This window comes from Diceros bicornis, chromosome 11 (genome assembly GCF_020826845.1).
Source record: "Diceros bicornis minor isolate mBicDic1 chromosome 11, mDicBic1.mat.cur, whole genome shotgun sequence".
In the NCBI taxonomy this organism is placed as follows: domain Eukaryota; kingdom Metazoa; phylum Chordata; class Mammalia; order Perissodactyla; family Rhinocerotidae; genus Diceros; species Diceros bicornis.
The window spans coordinates 29,607,583-29,632,329 of record NC_080750.1 but is presented as its reverse complement, the minus strand read 5'-3'; the positions used below and the strand labels follow the sequence as shown (position 1 = coordinate 29,632,329).

Below are 24,747 nucleotides of genomic sequence, written 5' to 3'. Positions count from 1 at the left end.
TGAACGTGAGCATAAGTCATGGAAGCTTTCATGTTTGGGAATTAGCACAAAGCAAATAATCAAGCAGCTATGTGAAGTAATGTAGGAAGTAAGGCTGTAAAGGTGGTGTATTAGTTTCTTGGGGCTGCTGTAACAAAGTACCATAAACTGGGTGGCTTAAACAGTAGTTATTTATTGTCTCACAGTTCTGGAGGCTAGAAGTTTGAGAGGAGGGTGTTGGCAGAGTTTTGGTTCCTTCTGAGGGCTGTGAGGGAGAATCTTTTCTAAGCCTCTCTCCTAGCTTTTGGTAGCTTCAGGCATTACTTGGCTTGTAGATGGTGTTCTCTCTGTGTCTTCACATCATCTTCCCTCTGTATTCTCTCTCGGTGTCCAAATCCCCCTCCCCCTTTTTTTTGGTGAGGAAGATTAGCTCTGAGCTAACATCTGTTGCCAATTCTCCTCTTGTTGCTGAGGAAGATTGGCCCTGGGCTAGCAACTGTGCCCATCTTCCTCTACTTTATATGTGGGACGCCAGCCACAGCATGGCTTGATAAGTGGTGCGTAGGTCCGAACCTGTGAACCCTGGGCTGCCGAAGCAGAGCTGGTGAACTTAACCATTACGCCACCAGGCCGGCCCCACTAAATTTCCCCTTTTTATAAGGACGCAGTCATATTGGATTAGGGCTCATCCTAATGATCTCACCTTAACTGGGTCATCTGCAAAGACCCTATTTCCAAATAAGCTTAGATTCACAAGTACTGAGGGTTAGGACTTCAACATTTTTGTGGGGGACACAATTCAATTCTTAACAGGTGGGTTGAGAGTTATATTTCAAAGAGTATTAAAAACCATTGTTTAGTATGTTAAAGTTTCCTTTTAGACAAACGAGGAGTCATGAAAGCTTTCTGTGCAGAGGTAATACAAACAATTCTGATTGTAATGTAAAAAGATGTCCTTCAAAGTTGAGGGCAAATAGTAGGTGTGAATCCTATTATATTGTTACAATGTAATAATAGCTATCACTAATGGAGTACTCACTCTCTGCTAGACCCTGTGCTAAGTACTTTGTGCATAGTTAATTTTCAAGGGGCTTTGTGATGTATGAACAATCTCTCTTCAATGTGAAGACACTGAGGTTTAGAGAAGAACAGGGTGGGGGAAGAGGGGGAGATGTTGAGAGTTTGTTCCATTTTGACACGTGAAGCTGGAGTATTGGCTGAATACTCCTGGAGTAATGTTAAGTTGGTAGTTCAGGAGATGGGTCAGAGTAGAAGACAAATATTTGGTAATCATTAGCATAGTGTTGCTATTTGAAACCTGAAGAATGAGTGGGCTTGCCTGGGAAGGTAGTATAGATTTAAAAAAAAAAAAGGAGATGCTGGGACAGAACCTTAGTAAGTTGGCTACATTTGAGTCACTGGAGATGGAAGAAGAGTCAGAGGAGATGCTTAAAAGTAGAGTGGTAGAAAGAGAACAAAAAAGATAGAAGAAATAATTTTTAAGATGAGGTGATGGTCAGTGTATAAGAGTCTGCAGAAAGGCAAAGGAGGATGAAAACTGAAATAGAAGTTGGCCCCTATTGACATTTTGAGAGAATTGTTTCAGTGAGGTAGTGGGATCCAGATTACAAGATATGTGTAGATAGTAAGTCAAGGAGTTAGACTATCTTTTTGAGAAGTGTATACAAATATAAGAAGCAGAGATCTGGAGCTTAGTTAAGAGAAAGGAGAATTGAATTTTTTCTTTAATAAAAGAATATTTTTGCTTTTTTTATGGTTAAAGAGAAGGAACCATTGAAATAGTAAAACAAAACAAAATCCAACTAAGATATAAGAGAGAGAAGAGTGGGTCCAGAATTCTAATTGGTGGGGAAGAGAGTATAGATAGAGGAATTGGCCTTGTATAGAATTCTAGTCCTCAAGTATTTCATAGTTTAGAAAATTTGATTTATTTCCCACTGGTAGGGTGGGAGTGGGGAGTTCATAATATAAAGTAATCTCAGATTAATGTTACTATTAAAAATACCGTTAGAGGGCCCGCCCCGTGGCTTAGCAGTTAAGTGCTCGCACTCCGATGCTGGCGAACCGGGTTCGGATCCCGGGTGCGCACTGACGCACAGTTTCTCTGGCCATGCTGAGGCAGAGTCCGACATACAGCAACTAGAAGGATGTGCAACTATGACATACAACTATGTACTGGGGCTTTGGGGAAAAATAAATAAATAAATAAAACTTATTAAAAAAAAAAGTACCGTTAGATTTCAAAGGAATGAAAGAAGTTATAAATCCCTTTGGATAATATATAAATAAAATAGTCACTGCTTGGGTCAATGCTAGTTCAAATGCTACTTATGATGTTGCTGAGTTTCTAATGAGTGGAGACCTCATCAGTCTTTACCTATCCCATTCTCATTAACAGCTATTTTATAGCTAGGTGGTGCTGCCTGTAGGCTGTGGTTATAAAGCTGAGCAAGAAGCATGGAGATTCAACTGTTGGTATATCCGATTAGTGGGAAAGAATTTTTTTTAACAGTAAAAAAGTTGGACTCACATTTTTTGCCTTATACAGAGTAGGAAATTCACTGTTAATATTCAGCATGTACTTTCTTTTTTTAATTTACTGTATCTTCATTTTGTAATATATCTAAATTTTTTGTGCAATGTTTCATCCAAAATGAACAGTGTATAAAATATGTTTCAGTTTAAGAATAATAAAAAGAATACAGGGCTGGCCCGGTGGCACAAGCGGTTAAGTGCGTGCGCTCAGCTGCAGTGGCCCAGGGTTCACGAGTTCGGATTCCAGGCACGCACCAATGCACCACTTGGCAAGCCATGCTGTGGCGGCATCCCATATAAAATGGAGGAAGATGGGCACGGATGTTAGCCCAGGGCCAGTCTTCCTCAGCAAAAAGAGGAGGATTGGCAGATGGTAGCTCAGGGCCGATCTTCCTCATACACACACAAAAAAGAATACATATTACCTGTTACTCAAGTTAAAAAATAGAAATGTCTAATATTTTAGAATACTAAGTGTGCCCCTCTCTCATATCCCCATCCCTGTCCCCAGAGGTGCCATTATCCTGACTTATGTGTTAATCCTTTACTTTTCTGTATAGTTTTATTGTCTGTGGATATATTCTTAAATAACGTATTGTTTACTTTGAAATAGTGTACCAAGCTAACTGAGTTAGGAAAGGGGCAGCATTACTTTAGTTAGATGAAGCCTTCCAGGAAAAAGGCTGACTAGTGTGGCATCAGGTTCACTGAGTTTCAAAAGCTTCTACTCAGGTAATCAGTAAGCAATGTCATGAGTTAGTTCTTGGAAACAGAGGGCCATCTTGGTCAGGTATCTGGCACTGCTACAGTATGGACCTGGTATTGCAGGTTTGTTCAGCAAGTATATTCTCACGCAAGAAGAGTGCTGTTCTTCATTTTTGGTTTCTAAGCTGTTTGTGGTCTTCTTCTAGCACTTAGGAGTAGATCAAAGCAGGACATATCTGGGAGGTAAAACGAGTGTTCTTAGCTGATCCAGGTAGCAAGGCAAGGTGGAGTGAGTGGGTACATCAGGGCAGCCAGTTATGCATAAAAATCTGAAATAGGCTTATCTGGGCGTTCTATCCTTAGGAACAATGTCAGTGGTTATCTTGGTGATGACAGTTTATCATGCTATCTCAGGAGTCACATTGCTACAATATGGATTGGTTACCCTTTAAATCCAGTGCACAGCTCGCATCCTGGAATCTCTCTTCACAATCCTCCTTGAAGATTACTATCGTTTCTTTCCCATGTTGGATCTCCTGTATTCTGTATCCTAAGTTATTGTCTTTATTAAAAATTTACTATTTTTTTTGATAGAATACATGCTCCAGTTGCTTCTTGAGAAAGGGTGCATAGAGAGTAAATATTTTGAGATCTTTCACGTCTGAGAAAATACCTTTATTCTACTTTCATAAGATGATTTGACTAGGTGAAGAATTCTAGGTTGGAAATAATTTTCCTTTATAATTCTGAAGAAATGGCTCCATTGTCATCTTCCTTCCAATATTACTGTTGAGAAGACTGAGGTCTGAGTCCTGCTTCTTTGTAGGTGATCTGTATTTTCTTTCTAGAAGCTTGTAGAATCTTCTCTTTGTCTCCAGTATTGTGATTTTTCACAATGGTGTGCCTCAGTGTAGGTCTCCCTTAATTTTTTATACTGAACACTTGGTAGGTCCTTTCAAATGGGCAGCTCATATCCTTCAGCTCTAGAAAATTTTCTGGAAGTTTTTCATTTCTTTCCAACATTTTTCCCCTCTATTTTCTTTTTCTGGAACTCCTCTTATTCAGCTGTTGGACCTCCTGGACCAGGTTCTCTAATATTGTTCTCTTTGCTCTCTTATTTTCCATTGCTTTATCTTTTTTCTCTGGTTCCTGGAAGATTGCCTCAATTTTATCTACAAGCCTCTGTTATTTCATTTCAGCTATCATGTTTTTAATTTCTAAGAACTCTTTATTTTTTAATGTTGTTTATTGTATTCTGTTCTTGTTTTATGGATATAATATCTCTGGGAAGAATATGAACATATATATGTGTACGTATATGTATATACCCTGTGTTAGAGGCTTTTCCTTGGATGACTAGTAATACTTGGCTGTCTGCTCATGATTAAAAGTGGAGAACTAAAAAGCTGATTGGAAATTCTGTTTTTGATACAGTACTGACGCTAGCAAATGTGCCTAATATACCTCAAAGATGCTCTTGTTTTTCCCTCTCCAGAAGGTAACTCGCCAGTCTTCTGCTGAGGTGAGGGAGGGCTTGTTGACATGGAGGAGGGAGCAGGTCTAGGAATCGAAGTGCTTTTCAAATAGCTTTAGTGGAATCTTTCTTGTTTTAACCTCCTCCTCTTTCTGTACCACCTGCTGCTCCTCCATTTCTAGAAGTAATTGGTACTGCCTTTCTGTGGATTCTCCAGTGTAAAATGTATTGTGCCAGCTTTTTCTTTTGCTGCCAGGCTATGATATTTGGCTTTCCTGGGTCTCCTAAACCACTTATAATAATACTCATCCATCCACTTTCAATCTTTCAAGATTTTCTTGGTTTTATCTCTTCTCCTTATGGGTTTATATCTAAAAGTCTTTTACTGCCTTTTAGTGAGCTTTCATAAGAGAGTGAAATTATATGCATGTTTTTAATTTGCCATCCTAATCCTAAAGCCCTGATTATTTAAAATGTTTAATCTGTGTCTCACGTCTTGAGACTTGAAAAGATTATTAAAAGTTAGCCTTTTTCATTTCTTGTTTTGGTTTTTACGTTCATATTTATAATACATGAAACTCATTGTGTGGACTCCTTGAGACTATGTGAACTCAAGGATTTATAAGCGAATCCAGAATTTGTGAATAAAAAGGTTGATTGTTTTTTAAATTTGCTCTTGTAGGAAAGTGAAAAGGTTTCTGAATATCCAGCAGTGATTGTGGAGCCAGTTCCAAGTGCCAGATTAGAGCAGGGCTATGCAGCCCAGGTTCTGGTTTATGATGATGAGACTTATATGATGCAAGATGTGGCAGAAGAACAAGAAGTTGAGACCGAGAATGTGGAAACAGGTAGACATCTCATAAAATGTTCATTGTTTATAACTTTCTCATTTTATAAGTGTCAACATTACTCTTGCCAGATGAATAATATACCAAAGAACCTTTTTTTAATGCTATTTAGTATAGCTTGGAAACCAGTGAAACATCTCTTGTTTAAGGGAATTTATATAGATATAAGAAGTTCTACATTATAATTCTTTGAAGTATAACGGAGTCTCATAATCATGGACCCTAAGGACAAAATTACAGGGCCATAATAATACAATTATTTTTCTCATTTTTTATGGGAGTGTGAATATTTACTAGTTGTTATTTACTTATAGAAGTCAATAGGCTAGTATATGAGGGTAACCTTTTTTAATACAAAAAATAAATATAACATTCTCATTCTATAACAGATTAAGAGTTTCTTTGAATCAATATCGTGGAGCAGTATGATTCCTTTTTTCTTAGGTCAAAAGCATCTTTGTAGTAGTCTATCAGATTCCTTCTCCTTTTTTGTCTTAGAAATTTTGGTATTTTTGTCTGTCTCTGGTGAGATAACTATATGTTTAATTGGGGATTAGTATGTATAATTCTTGGTGAAACTTTTTCGTTTTTGCCATTGACCATCAATAAAATAGAGTATTTTACCAGCAGGATTGTAGTGACTATTTTATAATAGTAAACTTGAAAATTTATCTCCAGCTATTAATGGAGAAAAAGAATCCTTATACTTGGTTTATAATCTTAATAAAAATTCTAAAGTATTTAGATAAATTTCCATAAATGTGGCAAAGTCTCATGATTAAAAATTTTGAGTATTTGATTCTTTCTGCTTGTTGAGGCCCTGTAGCACTCCCTAGGACTACTAGCTTCTTCCAGCTTAAAGCTGTTCTTCCTCCAGTTTTACTTTTTGTTGAGCTGAGGGATTGGAAGTTACCTTGCTCTTCAGAGCAATGAGGACAACAGTGCCAGCAAACCCCATGTGAAGTGGCAATGATTCATTTTATTAAAACAGGTAGCTAAACACTCCATATAGGCTTTGTGACTGTAATCTGGAGTGGTACTTGATTTAGAGTAGACAATGCAAGTGGCAGGAAGATACATGTGATTTTTTGAGTTTGGAGAGTTTTCCAGTCTGAACCTAATGTAGTGGTAGAGATTTTCTTCTTGAGGAAAAGAATAGGAAGAGCAGGTTGAAAGTATTATGCAGGATGACATTTTGAAGTAGATATTGTACTGATTTTATTATAGGAGTATAACTAAGTAGAAAACTAATAGCACAAGAAAAAAAGTAGCTTAAGTTGATACTTAAGATGATAGCTTAAGTTGAATGAAAAAAATATATAACCTGTTTGAAATTTCTGGAAAATGTCTTGATCAAAAAAATAAGCAAGACTATGATTTTGGTAGAAAATTGGAAACCTTGTAAAAAATGAAAAATACAGTGCCAAATTTGCATCAGTAGAAAATTATGATATTTATCACATTAAGATACCAGAGCAGGTGAGCCAGATCTTATTGGTTGTATAATTGATGGTCAGCACGTCATTAATTTAAATTATTCAGGTAAAACAGTTCCAAATAGGAAGCAAATATAATCCTTGTAAGGGATTTTATTTTCTTAGTCTTCTTGAACTCTGAGGGTGATGATATCTTTTGCAGGGCAGAGATATGAGTGATTGTGATATTGAAAAAGAGGATATACAAAGTCTGGGTAAAAGAACAGATACTTTTTGATATTTTAAATGTGGTTTTTGAATACTTGATAATATTTATTTATTTTTCTTCAACATTGAAAGGAAATGTTAGTAAAAAACTTACATTATTCTAAAATAATCTAAAAGTACCTGAGAAGTTCAGGTTACATTTTTAATTCCATTCTGGCTCATGGATTTTTTTTTTTTTTTAATCTATGCTTGCTCTATTACTTCTAAAAATAAAGAATAGTATAGTATAGCTATTCTTGTCTCTCTTTACAGAACACTATAAAACTTAGAATTCAGATACAACTGTTGTACAGGCAATGCCAAATTCACACAGAAAACTGCTGGCTCATGCATCTATAATCAGAACAGTTTAAAACCTTTGCATTTTTTCATGATAAGGCATGCAGAACTTGGAGACTACAATTATTTTAAATTTTAAAAGACGATGGCTCATGGATTTTTCATGTAACTTTATAAGGATTGTTACTATATATAGATTAGTTTAGAATTACCTGATGTGAGCTTAATTTTGTTTTTATTTAAAGAATAAAATGCATTTTTAAATGAGTTAAAATCTAAATAAATTTTGATTCTTCTGACATCTAGAACATAGAAAGATGAATAAAGGTAGTTATGACTTATTGTAATGCATGTTTCCTTTTAGGTAGTGGATTAGGATCAGGTTCATTTCTTGTGGTGATAGAAATTTTAAACTTAAATTCCAGATATGTGTAGGTTTTGCAGAAGAAGCTGACTGGGAAGAAAAGGAAAGGCATATTTATAAGATGGCTATAGCAGTTTTTATTTGGTATATTGGCGGAAATCAGATCCATATAGAATAAGATTTCTTTTTGCACTCTAGGAAACACTTCTTGGAATGCTCCTACATTATAACTTAGATTATATTAGTCAAAAAAATGTTCAACGTTATATTTATTGACTTGTTATATCAGTTCTCTGCATGTTTACATTGAGGTTTTCCTTCTTTTATTCCTATATACCCGTATGTATATATCCATACCAGAAACAATGTTCATGATATCATCCAGGCAGGAGTACTAAAATCATGTAGTGATGTACATTTAGCCATCTTCATTATTTTGTGTATAAAGGGATTTCTCATTTTGTTAGTAGTAATGATAGGCTATTTTGCTTCACCTTTTTATAGACTTAAAGTCTACATTTCCCTCACAGAGCTTGTGTATAATAGTAATTCTCTCTTAAATTTTATAGGAAAAACCACATATGTTTTGAAACTTTAAAAATAGGCATATTCATCTAAACCTATAAATTGCTTTTTGATGATAATTGAAGATTAGTAATCATAAAGAGCCTTTGAGGAATAGTAATGAAGTATGGATGAAGGGTGATCTTGACTCTGGCAGGCTGGAAGTACCTTTGCCAGTGGCTGCAGACTCCACCAGTTCTGCAGCCTGCTGGTAGACTGATTTGGTGAGTTGGGGGTAGAAAGTTGGATTCCCTACTGACATTTGAAAATGCGGTTTTTATGTACATTCTTAAAAAAATTATATATATAAAGAAAATATAAATTTTAAAAGGTTATTACATATTACCATTTAAAAAGTAATAAGTTTATACTACTTAAAAAGTAACAAGTTTATGGGGCCTGCCCGGTGGCGCAAGTGGTTAAGTGCGCGCTCTGCTGCGGTGGCCTGGGGTTCATCGGTTTGGATCCCGGGTGGGCACTGACGCACTGCTTGGCAAGCCATGCTGTGGCGGCGTCCCATATAAAGTGGAGGAAGATGGGCATGGATGTTAGCCCAGGGCCAGTGTTTCTCAGCAAAAAAAAGAGGAAGATTGGCAGATGTTAGCTCAGGGCTGATCTTCCTGACAAAAAAAAAAAAGTAACGAGTTTATACCAATGCAATCAATAATAGATAAGTTTTTATAGAAATCATTCAAGACTTGGCTGAGAAGATTGAGCTGTTTAGGATCTGCTTCTTCATCTTGCACCGTAACTTACTATATTTATCCTCTTAACCTCCTACTTTAATTTATAAGAATATATCAATAAATACTTTGCATTTGTTATGTACAAGGGCACTGTTTTCAACATGTTTCTTTCCCTCAGGGGTTAATAATTTAGTTGTGGAGATAAAATATATATATTATATTCAAAATATAAAGTGGTATAGAATCAATTGAGGGCTATTTACAAATCCAAAGAAATTCTCAGAAGAAGAAAGTTCAATTTACAGGATTAGGAAATGTTGTAGAGAAAGTAAAGGAGGGGTACAGATGGTAGGATTTGGATGGGCAGATAGGATGTAGGCAAAAGGCACTGTAGACTGAGGGAAATATAATTAATAAATGGTTGGAATATTAAAATTCGAGGCATGTTTACAAGATTTGAGTAAGTAAGACATTGGCAGGAGATTCCATTAAGAGTTGTGACTAAATTGTGATTTGAACCCGAGTTAGTAATTAGGCATATAAGAAGCAGAAAGATTTGGAAGGTTTGGAGTAGAAAGGACTATGTAATTAGTGTCTCAGTAGATACAGGATGAATTGTAGGGTAAAGATGAGGCAGGAAGACTAGCTGTTGTATTATGAGTCAAGGGATGACTCGAGAAATACTAAAACAAGGCAGAAGCAATAGGAACTTCAGAAGGGGCTTATAGAAGTGGTAGTACTATGTAAGATCTAACAAGACTTGACAGATTAGGGGGAGAGGCATAGTTAGGTAAGATATTACTTAGTTTTTTAATACTATTGCCATAAGTGATGGCGATAGTATCATATAGGCATTTGAGGAAGGCAAGACTGTTTTGGGAAGCAGTTAAGTTTAGTAATAGGCATGTTGATTTGAGTTGAAGCACAGCATCTAAGGGGAAATATTTAGGTATTTAAAGATGCACAAATGTATAGTCAGGGTCCCATCACAAAAGAGATGGCCTACTCAGATTAGGATAATTTAAGGGATGCTTTAATAAATGGCTAGTTAAAAATATGTGGGCAAGCATAGGGTGACCGTAAGAGATAGGGGTAGTACTCTATCCAGAGCTAGCAATAGCAGAGCTGTTTCTGTCCTTTGGCCTAAGGACCAGAAGAAGAGAGCCCTGGAGAGAGGGACAGGGAGAATCTGGGACTTTTGGTCAAAGGACACAGCTGGCTTGAGGGCGATCCCACAAGGAGGGAGCCAGGGAATAAGTACTCTGATTTTATTCTCCTTTCTCTCTCTAATCCCCTGCCAAGGATCTCCATTGACCAAATGTAATCCGATGCCATGGGAGCCCTGTTGATGAAGTCGGCCTCCTGGGACGGAGAGCAGAGTGAGGGAGGGTGGAGAATAGATCTGGAGGGGCAAGTGGAAGATATCTAGTACAGCTGAAGCTTAGTAAACAAAGGCCAAGGAGAGACTGATTTGGTAATCATCCTCATTGAAGCCTTGGAAATAAATGAAACCTCCAAGGGGAAAGGTATTTGAGAGATTTCAAGGGGGAAGATATTGAAATTATGTATTTGTCTCTCTATGATCTAAACACAGGGCACAGACTTAAGGAATTAACCTTAGGGAATGTTTACATTTTGAGGAACATGAAGGAGAGCCAGAGAGTAGTCAAATATGATAGAAAATCCTGGGTGACTATTCCTGAGCTTAATTTTTTTTTTTCTTTTTAGCCTTTTTAAGTAGCTCTCTTTAGTAGGAAGGGGAAGAATATTGATTGGGTTAGTCCTGGTTTCAGATTTCTGCTTTATCTCTTACTTGGCAGTATTTAACCTTTTCAGAGTCTGTTTCACTGTCATAAAATAGGAATTCATAAAATAAATATATAAAGCACAGAGCTCGTGACATAGTAACTGCTCCATAAGTGTTCTCTTAACTTGATTAGGACCTTTCCTGTGCCTTCAAATATGGAGAAGTTCTTTTATACATTAAAACAGAACAGTTGTTTACTTCATTATTGTATTTTTCTCTTCTCTTACACTTCTACTTTTTAAAAAAATAAGTGCTTTATACCTTTGGTCTGTACTTTTTCCTCATCATTCCTTCCTTAACTTGCTATGCTTTGGCATCTACACTTATCATTCTCCTGATGCTCTTTATCAGATTTCAAAGGCCACTCCTCTGCCAAATTCAGTGACTCACAGAATCATCCAGAAGTAGATCCTTCCTAATCTGGCGTTCTAATCTACTGAAACACTATATTCTAGCTCTTTTCCTTGCTGCCCCTTGCAAGGACTATGCTATTTATGCATCTGAACTTTTGCTCAAATACAGTTTTCTATCAAGAATCTGTTCAGGAATTATCTATTCTTTAAGGCCCAACCACATGAAACTTTCCACAGTGATTGTGGCCTCCATTAAAACACTCCCTTTCCTCATCTTCTTTTAGACTATCTGGATTTAGGCACTTGATCTTTTACTTTCTTATACTATCCTTGTGTGTATACCCCTTTTGTTTGCAAAACAAATCCCTTGAAGACAGAGACCGTATTTTTTTATTTTGTTGAATATAGTATATAATACAGTGTTTAACACATAGCTGTTAGGAAATATAGACTGAAACAAATTAAATTTTGACTTAGTATTGTGGTATAATCAAGAACTGCTTATGTAAAATCTTAAATATATTTTATTTTTTGTTTATATGCTAAATATTGAGTACCTTAAGGTTATTTAAAGTATAAAAAGGTAGTCATCCAAAAAACATAAATATAGTCATCCAGAACATATCAAAGGCATAATGTTGTCATACTTAGATTAACTTCATCTTAAAATCACAGTAAGTTTTAATCGTTCTTGCTTACATCTAAATTTGATTTTTTTTCTTATAATAAAAGCAATACATGCTCATTGGAAAAATTGGGAAGTATTGTAAAGAATAAACAAACCGTGAAAATCACCCATAATCTTACCAGTAAGGGGACAGTAACTACTGCTTTTCTACATTTCCTGCTGGTCTTTTTTAATGTACATTTTAAGCATAATTAATATCGTGTTATGTAATACAACCAGACTTATTAACCTTTACTAACAAACATTGGCTGAAACGGGTCTAGGAGCTTCCTACCTCTCTCTTCTGATCTTTGGGACAGGACTTTGGGTTTTAGCCAAGTATCAAAACATAAAAAGTTGGTCTTACTAGTTAAAGTAATTATCAAGAAAATTTAGACAAATTTTTTTCATGATTAACAAAATTGTGTTCAGAGGTTTGTTGAAAAGATAGGTAAGAGTTTTTATATAATTCAACAAAAAAGCAGTGCTTTTTTTTTTTTAATAAATGAAAGTTTAGGTTTTTAAAATGCAGTTAAAAATAATATAACCAGATTTCTCTCTTGATAAATAAGATAAGGAGCCAAATTTCTTTCTTGAAGAATCTCAAGACTAAGTTGACTTCTTGATGAGCTGTGATAACTTTGTATTTGTTATACTGTCAGAAATCCTCCCTGTGGCACAAAAGGACTCTTTTAATTAGAAAATATTGTTGCCACAGGGAGGTAGAAGATCGACATGAAAAACTGGGGATCTGAAAAGGAGCCCCTATCCTAGGATTACCTGAAGGTGAAACAGATTGAGCCAGAAGGAAGACAATGCTGGTAGGTTGGTTTTTAATTTATTAAGAATGTGTACAATTTTACATTTAATTACATTTATTTCAACTACCTCTACCATATTTTTGTTTAAAGGGTGACAATGATTCCTCCTTAAGGAGGGAGAAATAATACAATAGTATTTTTCCTCCTAAACAGTTTGCTCTCTGAGTTATCTCCTGCCATGTTCCTAATATTTGGTTCTTATAGATAAAGTTCTAGGGCTATTTCATGCCTCCACATCCTTAGAAGCTACTGCTGACTGAACATCTTCAAGTCTTTTCTTTTTTTTCATTTCTGTTATTTCTGCTTCTGATTTTTCTGGAATGTTTTTTAAGAGGTATTTTCTTCCAGTTATTTATTTTCTTGAGTTTAGTCTAGTCATTAGTTTTCTAAAAAGGTAAAATGTGAATCTCAAGTTCATTTAGTTTGATTCTGGAATTGTTTGAATTATAAATGTACTGTGATTTATCAGTTAGAAAGCATTATTAGAGAAAAGTTTTTAATATTTTAATAACTGTATTGCATTTAGCCTAAGATGCCACCAGTTGTAAGAAACATTACTTTTAGACCACTAAAAGAAAAATTGCTGCCAATTATAAATTTTAGGATACCATCAGTTGTAACATCAATTCTAAGATACGTCCTGATTTCAGAGATGTCAAAATGTGAAAAAATGTACATCTTAGAATTAATGAAATATGGTATCATGCAATTAATGAATCTTCTTGAAATTCCCATTTACTTGGGAATTGGACATTAAAATATCAGTTTTATGAAAAATGGAAGTGAGTTGCAGTTGTGGAAGTCCCTGTATGTGCTGAGTAAGATCTCTAAATGCTGTACTGTCTTTTAAGAGAGGGTATTTAATTTTGTTTAAATGTATACAAAATAACCATAAGGTATTAAATTATGGACAGTATAGAAGATGAAAAAGTATTTTAATATGACATTTACTTAAACCAATAAATAGAGTTTTGTCATAATTGAATGTCACTTTTTAATTGGATTTTGTGATCTAAAAAAATGAAATGAAGCTTCTGCTTTCTAAACTATCATTTTAAAACAGGATCCTTGAAAGGCTCTTTAAAATAGCCACTGATTTTTAGTGTACTTGAATATATGTTTTACAGATTATTAATTATATGAAGGAGAAAATAGTGGCCAAAAGCAAAGAACTACCCTGTCAATTAATAAAGCAGAACTGAAAAGGAATGATCTTAAATGGAATTTGTATACTTTTCGAGAAACATCTATTTTATGTAAAAGGAGAAAGATACCTAAAAAATAGACCACTGAAGGATGTTTGTTTGGTTTTGGAAACTAGTAGCATCCATTCCTTTCCACTTAGATTTTTTTTTTTTTTAAACACTAGTTAACTTTCAATTTTACTATATAACAATGTGTCTAAGTAATACAATTTTATTAATTCAGACTGAGAGGGCTAAATAGGATTATATAGAATTTTAAATGAGTGACGCATAAGGTTACAAGTGTTGCCAAGTAGGGATAGCTCAGGGTTCTTAGATGTACTAACAAGAGTACTTTAAAACATATCTCTAGGTAAATCCATATATCCATTCATCCTCTACCAGCTCTTCCTGAGGACCTGCAGCATGTCAGGCTCAGAGTTGAATATCTTGGGGTAAACAAGACCCTGTCTTTGCCTTCACTAGGCTTTCAGCTTTGTGGAGAAGATGAACAGTTAAACATGTTATTAAGTTAAAATGTGATGAGTGTTATGATAGGACTAATGAAAGATTTAGGGAGTATACAGCAGGGGGATGCATAGGAGGTCAGCGAATGCCTCCCTGAGGAAGTGACATTTAAACAGATTTAAAGGGTTTGAAATAATTAGCCAAGCAGAGAATAGCATGGTTGAAAGTCTGGAAGAAGGAGAACGTGGCTTATTTGAGTGGCAGAAAGGAATACAGTATGGCTAGAATATGGATTGTGAGATGGAAAGGGGATTAAAATTAGGCTAAAGAGGTAAAAAAATTTTACTGTTGAGCACTTTGTGTCTCTTGGGCCTTATCTAAAGGGCAATGGGAAGCCTTTTAAGAGTTTTAAACAAAGTATGTTTTTTATACAAATTTAGTTGTTTCCAAAATAGTGAGTACTATAAAAGAAAAGTAAAATAAGACAAAGCATTACCTAAAATAAAGTCTGAACTTTTTAGCTCCTCATTTACAGCTCCCTAATAGCTAGTTAACTATTCTTATTCATCTTCCACTAAATTGTCTGCCTCTACAGATTTGGGCTATAGGTATGCTCATTGCCCATACTAAGCTAAAAGTTATAGAGATTAAGGTAGTCACACCTTTAAATTCTTTTTGGAATTTAAAGCTGGGTGCTTAGGTACAATGCTTTTTCAGGAGGCAGAGGAATCATTGTCCCTTATACATCCTTCATGTCCATTTGTAAACTGGGAAAAGAGTCTCTAAGTTTTCTCAGATTCCTGAATTCCATCTCTTAGAGGAGGTCAACACTTTTAACACAGCTATTAATTGTTAACTTTTGTATGCTTTTTTAATCTTTTTGTATCATGGGCCTCTTTGGCCAGATGGTGAAGCCTGTGGATCTTCTCAGAATAATGTTTTTAAATATATAAAATAAAATACCTTGAGGAAGTTGGGCACAGATGTTCGCTCACAGCCAATCTTCCTCAGCAAAAAAAAAACAAAAAACAAAAAACAACAACAAAAAAAGGAGGATCAGCATTGGATGTTAGCCCAGGGTTGATCTTCCTCACAAAAATAAATAAATAAATAAAATACATAGGATTACAAAGGAACCAAATATATTGAAATGTAGCTTTCAGACTGATTTTTAATTGTGATATATTAATGCATATGCTTCTTTAATAATGCATTAAATAATGGAGATCTAGTGGCAGATCTGATTTACTGCTGTAATTTCAAAGTAGTGATGACAATAAATTATATTTTGAGATATCTGTAACAACTATTATATGATATGAAAATAATTTATGATTTCCATTGGTCATAACGTCACAGATAACTGCCAAAACTACTGTGGTTTGTACCTTTATTAAAATTAAAGAGGTAAATTTCAGTTAAAGTCTAAATAACAATTTTCCCAGGTCTCATCCATGTATTATTTTAGCTGTCATCCACCTTTTTCTCACCCTTTCCTCCTCCATATTCTGTTCTTTTCCTCCTCTTACTTCTGTTCTCTTTTCTCTAATAACTAATAGTCTGAAAACCATTTTAAATGTGTCACTTATTGAATACAGTTTTATGATCCTTGCTAAGGAAAAAAAAGCCTCACTTATGTAGTTGCTAGGTTTTTTGTTTGTTTGTTTTTGTGAGGAAGATCAGCCCTGAGCTAACATCCATGCCAATCCTCCTCTTTTTGCTGAGGAAGACTGGCCCTGGGCTAACATCGGTGCCCATCTTCCCCCACTTTATATGGGATGCCGCCTCAGCATGGCGGGACAAGCGGTGCGTCAGTGCGTGCCTGGGATCTGAACCCTGGCCGCCAGTACCAGAGCACATGCACTTAACCACTAAGCCACGGGCCCAGTTGCTAGTTTTTCATGTCCCTTAATTGATTGACTTAATTTAACTTATTCTAAAACATTCTTATGTTTGAAAATTTAGTATATTTCTTTTTTTTTTTTTTTTTTTTTTTTTTGTGAGGAGATCAGCCCTGTGCTAACATCCGCCAATCCTCCTCTTTTTTTTGCTGAGGAAGACGGCCCTGGGCTAACATCTGTGCCCATCTTCCTCCACTTTATATGGGACGCCGCCACAGCATGGCCTGCCAAGCAGTGCGTCGGTGCGCTCCCGGGATCCGAACCAGCGAACCCCAGGCCGCCGCAGCGGAGCGCGCATACTTAACCGCTTGCGCCACCGGGTCGGCCCCTTTAAAGGCTCATTTAATATCCTCTGACCTTCTTATTCGTTTGAGATCCCTTCTATTTCCATGACAAAATTTTCTGTGGCCACTGGTTCTCAAATTTGAGCAAACATCAGAACCATCTGGAATGCTTGTTAAAATACAGATTACTAGGCCCCACCTCCAGAATTTATGATTTGGTGGGACTTGAGAATTTGCATTTTTAACAAGTCGTGCGCCGCCGGCCCCCCCCCAGGCTGATGCTGATGACCCAGGGATCATACTTGGAGAACCATTACCTACACTGTTGGGAACGACACCACCAAATGGAGCTTCTGCCATTGTGAAAACCCAATTAATGCTGTAATTTCTTACTATGTTATCTTATACCCATCACAAAAGATTGTTATTGGGGGTAAAAAGATACTCAAGTTCTTTCAAGTTTATAAGAGATGATGTAATGCATTATTACTACTAATTAATTCATCAGTAAGTGTTCATTGAGCATCTACTATATGCCAGGCACTATTTAAGGCATGGGGCTAAAGTGATAGACAAGACAATTAAGGTCTCTGCATTCATGGTGCTTAGAATCTAGTGGAGAAAACATCTAACTTCACCATACTGTAAAATAGCTTTGTCACAAATTAGATTACATAAATTAACAACTCCTGAAATTGTTCTTTAGAGTTAATATTTGCAATTAAGCTAAAATAATAAACTCATGAATCATTCTTTTCAAGCAGTTGCAGCAGCAGATAAATTCTCCCTCTTCCTCTATATGCCAGTTATTAAGTACAATTGAGATACTGGTAAACTTAATATTTATCATGGACCAAGTACTATTATATACAAAGTACTGTCATAGCTCCTAGGGAGTAAGTGATTCAATATTGAATAAGACATGGTGCCTGGCCTCAAAGAAGCTTACTAGCTAAATTTAGAAAAACAAGCATTCAAGGAAATAATTGGAGTAGACACAGTTGGGGAAATGTGAGGAAAGACAAAGAATTGCCAAGTATGGTAGTGAATCTAAAGGTTCCAGATTGCATTATTGCCATTATGGTGGGTCATATTTAAATTTCATCTTAAGGGCACAGTTGACAGTTAAGGCCTCTGGGTTTAGGGGCAGAGGAGCAAGTCAAATGGAATTAAGAATTCCTAAATCTCACCATTTTTATATTTTTATGTGTGGAAATAGTACCATTAGAAACATGAGTGACTTCTTTTTGCCATTCACAAAAATTCAGGGGACAGTACTAAGAACTCAACCTGTTTGCAGTGGTTAGATATAGTTTGGGAGTGGGATTAGGAGATGAGGGTAAGAATAATTTTTATTTATTTTATTTTTTATATTTCTATAATTTTTTTTCATTGAGTATATCAAGGGAAGAAAGAATATAGCCTATTTCTTCCCTTTCCATTAGATATTATTATAGAGTACCAGTTTTTATAGTAGATATTCCATATTCTCCAATTTTAAGGTCACTGGTAATAATTGGGTGTTTGATTTCTTTTCACTTTGTAAATCAGCCAAAATACATACACTACTTAAAAGGAATGAACAACTAAATTTTTAAATTTAACTAAAAATAGTTTCATATGTTTTATGTTAGACTGGGTGGTGATAATATGTAGTCATCTTCCAGGACTTACTTAATATATTTGAACAAAATGAATTATTTGTTAGCCAGAATTTGATAGAGATTTTCTTATCACTAGATGAGCTTGCAAAAGCTCACTTTAGAAAGTTTTACATCAAAAAGAAAAGTTATGTCTCTAATCTAGTTAGCATAAAGGTACTTCTTGTTGTGCATGGTGTTTGACAAGACTTTTAGGAAATCTGAATCCTTTTTTTTCCATATCACCTTTTTTCCTAGAACTTAATTCTCAGAAAATAAAGATTTAGAATGAAAAAATTATTTTGAAGAGGAAATCAAGGATTTGGTTCCAGAAGAGAAAAAAATCAAAAAGTGCTGATTTCTTTTTGAGACATTTGCTTTCTTAAACTTTAACGTCCTTTTCTTCCTTTTTCTTCTCGAGAGACATTGGTCTGCAATTAGCATCTATTTGGGTTTACAACATTAAGCTTTATAGCCATTTGATTTGGAAAAAACCAAGGTTGGCAAAATCACATTTGTTTTTAATTCCTTTGCTACCATTACATGCCTATTATAGGAGGCCCTCAGAAGTGCCAGTTATCTACTTGAGACGGGAGGACAACAATTATTATGTCTAGGCTTTATCTGCAGGCCTGTATCCTGGGAAAAGAGGCCTGCACACAAAAAAAAGGAAGAACTTTTGGTGAACCTCATCCTTGGGAATAAAAGTAAAGGGCAGTAGCCAAAGTGATTTAAAAAACATATTTATAAATTGAATCATGATACTCCCTTCCCTAAAACCTGTCAGTGGGTTCTAATTGTACTTAGAATAATATTCAGGATTTTTAACATGGCCTTTAAGACAATAATTTGGCTCCTCTCATCCATCTAGAAACAATAACAACAATAATAGCAATAAAAAACAAAACCATAACATTTAAAATTTCTTTACTGTATTGCCAGGAATAGTTCTTAGGGCTTTACATATTAACATGTTTAATACTCTTAACAACCCTAGGCTGAACAACTTTTCCAAGGCTAGACAGCTTTAAGTGGTAGAGCAAGGATTTAAACTCAGAAAGATAGTGAGTAGGGCTCCAGAGCCCAAGCTCTTAAACATTATACTGTGATGAATTATAGCATACCTCCCTGCCCCCAAAATACACACACACTGTTGTCTTTTTGCCTTTCCATTAATCCAGACTTTACCTTCACAGGGCCCTCATATATGTCATTTTCTTTCTGGAACACATTGCTTTCCATTTTTCAGCTTCTAATTCATAGTCATCCTTTATATCTCAGTTTGAATGTCACTTTCTCAGAGAGAGAGAGATTTTAGCAAATACTCTTCCATCTCAATTAGGACTGTTGTGTTATTTTTGTCATAGCCCCCCATTTTTTTTTTTTTTTTTTTTTTTGGTTAGCACCTACAACTTGTGATACAATACACTCCCACAATAAGGTAGTAAATAATTCCAAAAAATTTAAATCACATAAAATATAGCACTATTGTGAGTTTAATAAAATGACCGGAGTCAATTGATGTGAAGGAGAAAGTATGTGTGAAATGGGTTCCAGGATCCAGACTAAGGTTACCCAAATCAGTCTAAGGTCTGGTTGTGGTTTGGTGCCACCTGGTGGTAGTTGTGTACCTCAGTGACTGCTATTTCAGGATAAAGTGAAAGATAGGAGCCAATTACCAGTTTAACTTATGTGAATTCATGTATTCATGAAGTTTTACTCTATTATATTTTTATTTGTGTTTATTTTTTTAATGTTTCCACACGATGCTTCATAAAGCCAGGGCTCATGTCCGTTTTGTTTGCTAGTATTACTCAGAGCCAAGCACCAAGTAGGTTTTCATAAAGTATTTGTTGAATGAGTCAGTGACTGAGAAGACATCATGAACCAGAACAGAATGCCAGGAGTTTTTTATTTTATTTTGAGTTTATTTTGAGATTGACAAGTAATGTAGTTTGACTAGAGATTAGGCTTTGTAGAGGCATATGGTTGAGAGAGATAAGGCTAGAAAGATAGAGTGGAACCAGATTGTGTTGGCCCTTGAGTAAAATAGTTAGGAACTGTGTGAAATATGATCTAGAGAAGATGAGAAGTGAAAAGAAGGACGTTTATTTTAAGCAACTAGAGCATACTAAAATAATAGAAACAGAAGGTATAGCTTCCAAAATACTAAGTTGGAGGGTAACTTAGGGAATAAACTAAACTTGACCAATCTAACAAAAGGCAACACAAGAGAAAAAAACTATGGAAATACAAATTATTAATCAAGAGAGTTAAGTCCAAAATATCAGGAATTATATTAAAATCACCTATTGTGATCTTAACATGAGTCTGTGCTATTTTTAACACATACACAAAACAAAATTAAATAAAAAGAATGGAAAAATATATTCATCAGAAAAATACTAACCAAAGGAAGTTGGTCTAATAAAATAGAATTTAGGGTAAAAAAATCTTTAATTGGGACGAAGAGAAACTCTTTTATGCTGCTAAAAGAAACAATCCAGAAAATACAATCATCATAAATGTATATGCACCTAACAACATAGCCTTGATCTACCATTTAAAGCAAAACTTTCATAACTGCAAGGAGAAGTGGACATGTCTACAGAACAGTAAGACTTTAACACACCTCTGTCAAAGTTGAAAAATCAAGCAGACACAAAATTAAAAATGGCATCAAAGAATTGAACCACAGGATTGACAAATTTAATAAACTGAAGATAATATAAGAACATTGTACCTAACCTAATAAAATACAACCTTGTACGTTTTTTTTCAGTTATATATAGGTCAGTTTTTAACTGTGTACTAGGCCATAGAGGAATCTCAACAATGTCCAGAAAATCAATATCATTTAAAATATATTATTTCATCATGCAATAGAATTAGAAATCAACAATGAAAAGACAATCAAAATACTTCATAACATGGGCAACCGAAAACTCATTGCTTAACTTGGATGCAAGAGGAAATGAAAATTATAAAATATTTGCAGCTAAATAACAACGAAAGCATTGCATATAATAATTTGAGATCTGACTTAAGCAGAACTCATTGGGAAATTTAATAGCTTTAAATGTATTTACTGGAAAATAAGAAAGGTTGATATAATGACTATATGTTCAACTCTAGATATTAATAAAAGACCAACAGAATAAATCCAAATTAAGTAGAAGAAAGGAAATAAAGATAAAAGTCAGTATTAGTGATATAGAAAATAAACAGAATGGATTATTAAGAAAACCGTAAAATTGATAAAAGTGGATGAACCTCTGTAAAGACAGGTTAAGGAAAAATGAGCACTATGAAGAACAAAAATATGACCAACAGAATAGAAAGTTTAAAAATCATAAGAGAATATTGTGAACAACCTCTTGCCAAGGAATTTGAAAACCTGTGAAGTGGACAATTAAAAATATATATAAATTACAGCTGACTCAAGAAATAGAAGACCTAAACAAACCAATAACCATTTAAGTTCTTTAATTTCACATATGCATCTTCTCATTCAAATAAAATCCGTCAGACCCAGGTCTCTTACTAAAATTTCAAGGGATATATAATCCCTATCATATATAAACTATCATAGAAAACAGTAAAGAGGGAAAGCTTTCCAACTCATTTTAAGAAGCTAGTATAACCTTAACCTTAAAACTGATCCACAATAAACAAAGAAAATTTGTTGTCAAATTTATGTATGGTCATAGCTACAAAAATTCTAAATAGAGGATAGCAAATCAAATCTAGCACTGATTAAAAATTACGTAATGACTAAATGCATACTAGGAAGGCAGGGATGGCTAAATATTAGAAAATCTTTAATGTAATTCACTACATGAATAAATTAAAGGTAAAAACCCATATAATCATCTCAGGAGATCCAAAAGGCATTTGGTAAAATTCATCATTTTCTGAGGATAAAGACTCTTAATCTGGACTGGGACTTGATAATGGTTATATTTTAAAAATCTATAGCAAATATCATAATTAATGGGGAAACAGGATGCCAGCTAGCATTATTACTGGGGATCCTAGCAAATGCAAATAAGAAAAAGGAAATAAAAGGCATAAAGATCAGAAGGGAAGAAACACAATTGTTATTTGCAGATGGTATAATTAACACAAAATTTAAGAGAGTATGTAGATTTCAAAACTCTTAGAGGGTTCATCGGGGTTGCTGTATACAAGAGCAATAATCAGAAAATAAAAAAGATCCATTTATAATAGTAAAAAAAACTTAATTAGGTATCTAGTAATAAATATAATAAGCAATACCTTTATGAAAATAAGAATTTAACCTTATTGAGGGATATAAATAAATGAAGAGATATACAAATTACTTAAGAGGAAATAGAAGACCTAAACAGACCAAAATCATTTAATTCCTTTAATCTTTAACCCACAAACAGACATGGAAAACCAGACATGGTAAAGTTGTTACTTCTTCCCAATTAATCTATAAATTCAGTACAATTCCAGTCAAAATCCCAAGAGGACTGTTTTTGGTGGAATTTGACAAACTCTTAGGTAAAGATCCAAAAATGGTCTAGACAATTCTGCAAAAGAACAAAGCAAGTGTGGAGTATAGAAATTTTTCTATAGCTTTCTAAAGCTATAGAAAAATTTAAAATGTATTATTGGCCCACAGACAAATAGTTTAGTAGGATAGAATAGAGAGCCCAGAAACAGAGTAAACATATATTTATACCTGGTTTATAACAGAGATGGATTTATAAATCAGTGAGAAAGGATGGACTATTCAATAAATTTTATTAGGACAGTTGGCTTTTTTTTTTTTTTTTTTAACTTTTTTTTGTGTGTGAGGAAGATTAGCCCTGAGCTAACATCTGATGCCAATCCTCCTCTTTTTTTCACTGAGAAAGATTGGCCCTGGGCTAAAATCCGTGCCCATCTTCCTCTACTTTATATGGGATGCTGCCACAGCATGGCTTGACAAGTGGTGCGTCAGTGCGCACCTGGGATCCAAACCTGTGACCCCGGGGCCACTGAAGCAGAGCACATGCAGATAACTGCTACGCCACTGGGCTGGCCCCCAGTTGGCTTTTTATATAGAAAAAAGTGCAAATTGATCCTTTATACCTTCTTGTTCTATTTATTTTTTGAACTGATTTATTTATTCCTCTTTATTTATACAACAATCCCATCTCCCTCCCTCATAAGCATCAAATTTAATTTGATTAACCAGTATTTTTTTTAGTGTATTGAGTGCATATATCCTATTGTATATATTTAAATTTATATAAATGGTGTTATGTATCTTACTGTTTCCTACTTTTCTTAGTAAGTACTGTTCTTAATAACCATGCATGTTGCTTTGTATATATGTATCTAATCTGTTGCTTTTAACTGTGGCACCATACTTCATGATAGACACCCACCACATTTTACCTTTCTACTTACCCTTCACTCCTTACTTGTATCAGCTATTGCTGCATAACAAACCACCCCAAAATTTATTGGCTTGAAACAAGAACCAGGTATTGTTTCTCCTGAGCCTATAGGTTAGCTCTATGGTTCTGCTGAGATGGATTGGGCTTACTCTATTTGTGGTCATCTGTGGATCAGCTGGGAGCTTATTGGTCTGGGAGGGCCTCAGCTGGGACAACTCAGCCCTCTTTTCTTCTTTCCAGTCATCTAATTTCTTTTTCATTTCTTATGATGTTGGTCAAGAACTCCAGTATGTTAAAGAGTAGTGATACTAATTGGCATCCCTGTTTTGTTCCTAATCTTGAAGGGAGTGTATTTGAAGTTTCAACTTGAAGTTTAATGTTTGTTGTAGGTTCTGTATATGATATGTACCAAGTTAAGGAATTCCCATCTATTCCTTTGGTTTTGTTTTTGTGTTAGTTATACGTAAGTTTGGAGTCCTATCAAATGCTTTTTCAGCATTCTTTGATAAGTCATGGTTTTTCTCCTTTAATCTGTTAATGTGGCCGGTAATTGATGGATTCTCAGACGCTGAACTCTCCTTGTGTTTGAGGATACATGTTGCTCATCATTTTGCTTTAAGTTAAGGACCTTTCATAAGTAATATGGAACTATAATTTTCTTTTCTTGTATTGTCCTTATCCGATTTTGGAATCAAGATTACATTAGGCTCATAAAATAATCCAAGCTGCTTTCATTATTTTTCTCTATTTTCTGCAACAATTTCTATAAAATAAGAATTAATTTTAGAATTTGCCTAAAAAGACATTTAAACCTGGGATTTTTTTTTTTTTTTTTGTGGAGAGGAGGTTTTGGACTATATTTTAATTTCTTTACTACTTACTATTCAATTTTTTTTCTTATACAAGTTATACAGTTTCTTTATACAATTCATCCAGATTTCAACTTTATTAGCATATAATTTTTCATAATACTGGTTTATTATTTTGTGTATCTATTGTATCTGTGGTTATTTCTCCCCTTTTGTTCTATATTATATTTGCACTTTCTTT

General features: G+C 34.7%; 1 protein-coding gene across 14 annotated transcripts in view; it reads left to right on the top strand.

The window, feature by feature from the left end:
* The window catches only part of ELF2 (E74 like ETS transcription factor 2), a 95,764-nt gene that overhangs the window by 39,937 nt on the left and 31,080 nt on the right, over window positions 1-24,747 (top strand). For 11 of the 14 annotated variants that reach the window (XM_058550072.1, XM_058550080.1, XM_058550073.1 and 8 more), the window contains exon 4: window positions 5,397-5,562. In XM_058550072.1, coding sequence (XP_058406055.1) covers window positions 5,397-5,562 — 166 coding nt within the window. Of the gene's footprint in view, window positions 1-5,396; window positions 5,563-8,477; window positions 8,697-12,703; window positions 12,807-24,747 lie in introns of those variants that run through there. The other 3 variants (XM_058550086.1, XM_058550087.1, XM_058550088.1) reach the window with 3 other exon arrangements.